Source organism: Panthera uncia (genome assembly GCF_023721935.1).
Source record: "Panthera uncia isolate 11264 chromosome B3 unlocalized genomic scaffold, Puncia_PCG_1.0 HiC_scaffold_1, whole genome shotgun sequence".
NCBI lineage: Eukaryota > Metazoa > Chordata > Mammalia > Carnivora > Felidae > Panthera > Panthera uncia.
This window is the reverse complement of record NW_026057582.1, coordinates 859,955-864,943: the sequence shown is the minus strand read 5'-3', so window position 1 is coordinate 864,943 and position 4,989 is coordinate 859,955. Positions and strand designations below refer to the sequence as shown.

General features: G+C 69.0%; 1 protein-coding gene across 1 annotated transcript in view; it reads left to right on the top strand.

The window, feature by feature from the left end:
- CEP170B (centrosomal protein 170B) overlaps window positions 1–4,714 on the top strand; it is a 25,430-nt gene extending 20,716 nt beyond the window's left edge. Inside the window, exons 13-18 of the mRNA XM_049612006.1 lie at window positions 1,218–1,377; window positions 1,679–1,822; window positions 1,947–2,035; window positions 2,362–2,455; window positions 2,580–2,631; window positions 2,804–4,714. Coding sequence (XP_049467963.1) covers window positions 1,218–1,377; window positions 1,679–1,822; window positions 1,947–2,035; window positions 2,362–2,455; window positions 2,580–2,631; window positions 2,804–3,039 — 775 coding nt within the window. The 3' untranslated portion in view covers window positions 3,040–4,714. The remainder of the gene's footprint in view (window positions 1–1,217; window positions 1,378–1,678; window positions 1,823–1,946; window positions 2,036–2,361; window positions 2,456–2,579; window positions 2,632–2,803) is intronic.
- Window positions 4,715–4,989: the final 275 nt, after the last annotated feature.

Below are 4,989 nucleotides of genomic sequence, written 5' to 3'. Positions count from 1 at the left end.
GGGGGGGGGAGTCGGGCACTGAGGCAGGGGCACAGGCTGGTTTGGTGCTGTTGTGAATTTGAGGGGCTTCTTCTGTGTTTTCTGGACGTAGGGAGGGTGGGGCCCAGTGGGGGAGCCCAGTGGGGGAGCCTCATCTTGAGGGGACCTAGGTCAGCCTTGCCGGGGAGGGAGGGGCCGGCCAGGATGGTTTCCTCCAGCTGTGACTAGCATTTCTGGGGGCTGGGCTCCGGTGGCCCCGCCAGGCAGGGGCTGCGGTACCGCTGGGAGTGGATGGGCCCTGGGGGCCGGCTGGGAGGTGCCCTGGGTGGTGCTGAGACTGCCGAGGGCAGAGACCTGGTCCTCGGTGGCCTTGGAAGCTCTGTCCCCGTCCCTGGGGCGACAGCAGGCGTTGACGGGAGGAAGCTGGGCGGGGTGGGCCTCGTGCCCCTGCGGTGAGGGGGGATGGTGGCGGACAGTGACAAGGGGCTCCAGTGCCTCAAGCCTGGGCCGGGGGCTCCGGTGGCACAGGATCTGCTGGCTGTGGAACCCGATGAGCTTCGGGGACAGGGAACAGAGGCTGCAGGCTGGGCCCGGGGACCTCGCAGGCAGTAGGGGCAGAAGCCGTCCCCGGTCCTCTGGGGCTCGAGGGGACGCACGTCATCGCCTGTGCAGGGCGCGGGTGAGGCCAGGCTGATGCTGGGGGCTTAGCCTCCCTCAGCCTCCCTGCCTCCCCTGCGGGCAGGTGCCCGGTCTCTGCCTGCCTCTGTCAGCCTTTGCCTGATTCTGATCGTGGTCTGTGACCCCTCCCCCACCTTGGTGTCCCTGCCTGCAGAGGAGGGCTCGTGTGGCCACACGTTCTGTGGCAGCCCTGATGCCCGGCCCTGGTGGCCGGAGGAGGAGAGGGTGTGTGTGGCTCGTTCTGGAGCCCTTCCCACCTGGCCCTGCCCGGCCCAGCTCCGGCCACCCCTCAGGGGGCACTGGGGCCTTGAGCCTCCGGACGGGGCCCTGCCAGCTCTGACGTTGCCGACGGCCGCTGGGGCACAGTCTGGGCCAGGCTGCGGGCCGCCTGCCCCTCACCGGCACTTGTCCCTTGGGAGGGGCTCCTGCCTGCACCTGAGAGGGGGAGGTCTGCCTGGGGACGGGCACCGGGTTCTGTCAGCCTCCTGCTCTCCGACCTGCCAACACCGGCCCCAGCCCGGCGGACCCCACGGCACCTGCCTTCTTCCCTGCTCCCGCAGGCTGAGCCAGACGCTAGTGAAGGACGTGGCCATCCTGGCCCGGGAGATCCATGACGTGGCCGGGGACGGCGACTCGTTGGGCTCACCGGGGCCCGCCCGTAGCCCCTCCCTCAGCAACGTGCCCAGCACCCCTGCCTCAACCATCTCCGCCCGTGAGGAGGTGAGCCCAGCCCCGCCCCCGCTCCCCGAGCCGTGAGGTCCGGTCAGGCCGTGTCTGGCCTCCCCCCGCCCTGCGGCAGCTTCTGGCACACCTTGGCAGAGGGCGGACAGGCACCAAGGCTGTGCGTCCTCCGCTCGGCTCTCCGAACAGCTGCCTTGGGGGCAGGGGCGTCCAGGAGTCCTGAGCGCCCAGGGCGTGGGGTCGGCTGTCTCCTCGCTGTCGTAGCAGCGGGGCGTGGGTGCCCGCACCTGCTGGCGGGCGGCCCCCGAGGTGCACTGACGCAGCCCTGCCCTGTCTGCAGCTGGTGCAACGAATCCCTGAGGCCAGCCTCAACTTCCAGAAGGTGCCACCTGGCCCCCTGAGCTCTCGGGACTTGGACCAGAATATGAACGACCGCTGTGAGGACCCCCTCGCCAACAAGATGCGGCCTTGGAACCGTGAGGAGGCAGGCGCCCCCCCCCCTCCCTCCCCTGCAGACAGCTGGCCTGGCTGCACACAGGGGTCCCTCTGGCCAGGGGTGGGGTGTGCCCAGGGCTCCCGGGCGCCGCACTGACACCTGGTCCTCGCAGGTGATCTTTGACAACCTGATGCTCAATCCCGTGTCCCAGCTGTCCCACGCCATCCGAGAGAACACGGAGCACCTCGCCGAGAAGATGAAGTGAGTAGGGCCAGCGGGCTCCACAGGCCCCTCGGACACACACACGCACGTGTCAACCAGGGCCTGCCGGGGCCACACACACACACACACCCGGCCGCCAGGCCCCAAGCTTGTGGCAGCCAGAGCCCCCAGGGTGACCCCCAGCCCTCCCTACGTGAGGCGGGGACGGGGGCTCTGGCACCAGCCAGGCCCAGGCCCTCCTCCGGGCCTCAGTTTCCCCTCGGGCACGGGAGGGGCGTGGTGGGTGGGGTGGCCTGGGAGCCTGTGGGACTAGGCTTCGGTCCTCACTGTCCTCTGCCCGTCCCGCTCCCACCCCTGGGCGGCAGGATCCTCTTTCAGAACACAGGGCGTGCCTGGGAGGAGCTGGAAGCCAGGATCAACTCAGAGAACGAGGTGCCCATCCTGAAGACGTCCAACAAGGTGGGCGCCGGCCCCGTCCCCCAGCCACCTGGCTCCAGGGAGTGGGGGGCTCTGGCCACAGACCTGGGGGAGAGGTGACCCCTTGGCGGTCCTGTCCCATCTCCCCTTGCTCGCTCGCTTCCAGGAAATCAGCTCCATCCTGAAAGAACTGAGGCGGGTACAGAAGCAGCTGGAAGGTGGGTGTGGCCAGACGCGGGCGGGCAGTGGGGGGGGACCCACACTGGTGCTGCTGCCCCCCACCCCCACGCAGGGTCCTTGGTGGGAGACCAGATGCATTGCCCACCGTTAGCCGGCTGGGAGGCCCCGGGGTGGGTCCCTCGGGCTGGCCTAACGCTCCTGCCCCCGCAGTCATCAACGCCATCGTGGACCCCAGCGGGAATCTGGACCTGCTGACCGGAAACCGGGGCGCTGCGGGCTCGGCCCAGCTTGGGAAAGGCCGGCCGGCCGCCCAGAGCCCAGCGTCGCCCCCCTTGGCCCTGCCTCTGAGGAGCTGCCCGCCGCGGGCGAACTGCGGGTCCCCCGGCCTCCCGGACCCCGCCTTCCTCCCCGACTTCCTCCCTGACGCGGAGAGGTTCCTGATCTAGGCGGTGGGGGCCGCGGCGGTCCCCCTGTGCCCGGGGCCGGCGCCGCCAGCCCCCTTTATCCGCCACTGCCGCCCTTCCCGGCTGCGGACGGTTCACGCGGAGCCCCCCGCACGTGCCATAACCCCTGGGCAGGGGCCTCGGTTCCCCGGGCCCCTCCCTAGCTCCCAGCAGCACCCCAGCTGGACGGGCCGGCCCGGCCTGGCTCCCGTTGCGGCCACCGCCGCGGCCCGCGTCACAGGTGTGTCCCCTGCCTCCTCTCCACGCTGTCCTTTTCGTCTTTAGCTTTTGAGGAAAGAGTCGTCTGTGCCATCGCCGCGGCTCCCTGGGCCCGGGAGGCCCCTCCCCCGCCTCTGGCGCCGGGGGCTGCTGTTCTGTCGGAGGCCCCGGGCGCCGGCCACGGCTGGGCCGGGGGGTGCCTTTCAATGCCAAACACAGAGCCGGGAGGGGCTGGCGGTGCCCCGGGACCGGAGGCCGGGGCGCACCCGGCCGGGGCCCTCATGGGTGGCCCGGTGGCCTGGGGCGGGGACGTGGCCCGCGGAGACGTTCGGGGCGGGAACCCCACTTCTTTGGTGCCAACGCAACTGCCAAGCCCACCGAGTGTGTGGCTGCTGCCACGCCGGCCGTGCACACGGGCACACACGCATGCCAGACACGCACCCGCGCTCCCGGCCAGCCCAGGCACGTGTCCACACTGCAGGGCGATAGGTCCCAGCTCGGGACGCTGGCCGCACTCGGCTTCCTGCGGTTCTAGGCCGGGGTGGGGCCGGGGGGGTGTGTGGTGAGCACTAGACCCAAGTGGCTGGAAACCAGAGCCTCCCTGGGCCGCATGCCCTCCCCCACCCTCACCCCCGTCCTCCCTGATGCTGTGGGCATTACCTGGGTGTCTGGCTCGGGGCCCCCAAGGCTGCTGTGCTCCGGTCCCGGTGCAGGGGCGGGGCGGGGAGAGCAGGGAGAGACCCCCCCCCCCCCGGGACAGTTTGCCTTCTCAGGGTTCTTTCAGCTGGGAACACGCCGGGGGAGGGGGGGCAGAGCACGCCCCCCCAGGGGGGCCCGTTTCTGGAGCCTCTAAGCCAAAGAGCCCGCGGGCTGTGGCAGGTGGGGGCGGGGCTGGCCCACCCTGGCCGCCGTGGCGCGGGGTCGCCGTGCACCCTGCCTGGCGCCTGTGTGAGTGGCGGTTGCGGGACGGGGCCCGGAGGCCAGTGGGTGTGAGTCCGGGCCCCATGGGTGACGTGTGTGTCTGTGTTTACATTTAGCTGATGTGGACTCGTGTGCATGGGTCCTGTATGCCCCCCCCCCCCGTTTCTGTGTGCGAGTGGTGGCGGGGTCCCTGCCAGGACCCCGCCCCTCGAGCCTGCTGGTCCACATGGAGGAGGTGCCGGCCCGCTGTCTCCTGCATGCCCCACACAGTCGCCCGCAGCCCGTCCCCTGGAAGCAAACAGTGGCCGTTCTCCATCCACACCCACCCTCAGTGATCGTTGTACACTTTTTTTTATTCACAAATTCCTGTTCCTCCCCCTTCCAGCCTTCGACTCGGGATCGGTAACTTATTTGTCTGGCTTCTCGGAGGTACTTCTGTCTGTCTGTCCTCAGGTGGTCTTATGGCTGTCTTTCGGAAAACGATTATTTTATATGAGTTGTCATGGAATTTGTTCTAATAAATCATTCTATCACATGGCGAGGTCCTGGCGTCCCTTGCCTCGGCCTCCTCTCTCCGCCGTTGGAGTCTGGCCTGGGGATGCCTGGCCCCAGGGGTCTCCCTTCATTGGCCCGAAAATCCCATTTGACCCCCAAGACCAGGGATGCGGCAGGGCAGAGACATTGCCAGCAGGGGGCGGTGTAGGCGAGAAAGCAAAGCCTAGAAATGTGGCGTTTGCTCCTGGAGAGAAGAGTTCTAATTTTATCCCAGCCGTTGAAGGACTCGTGGACCAGTAGCGCTCTAAAATAGGCCTG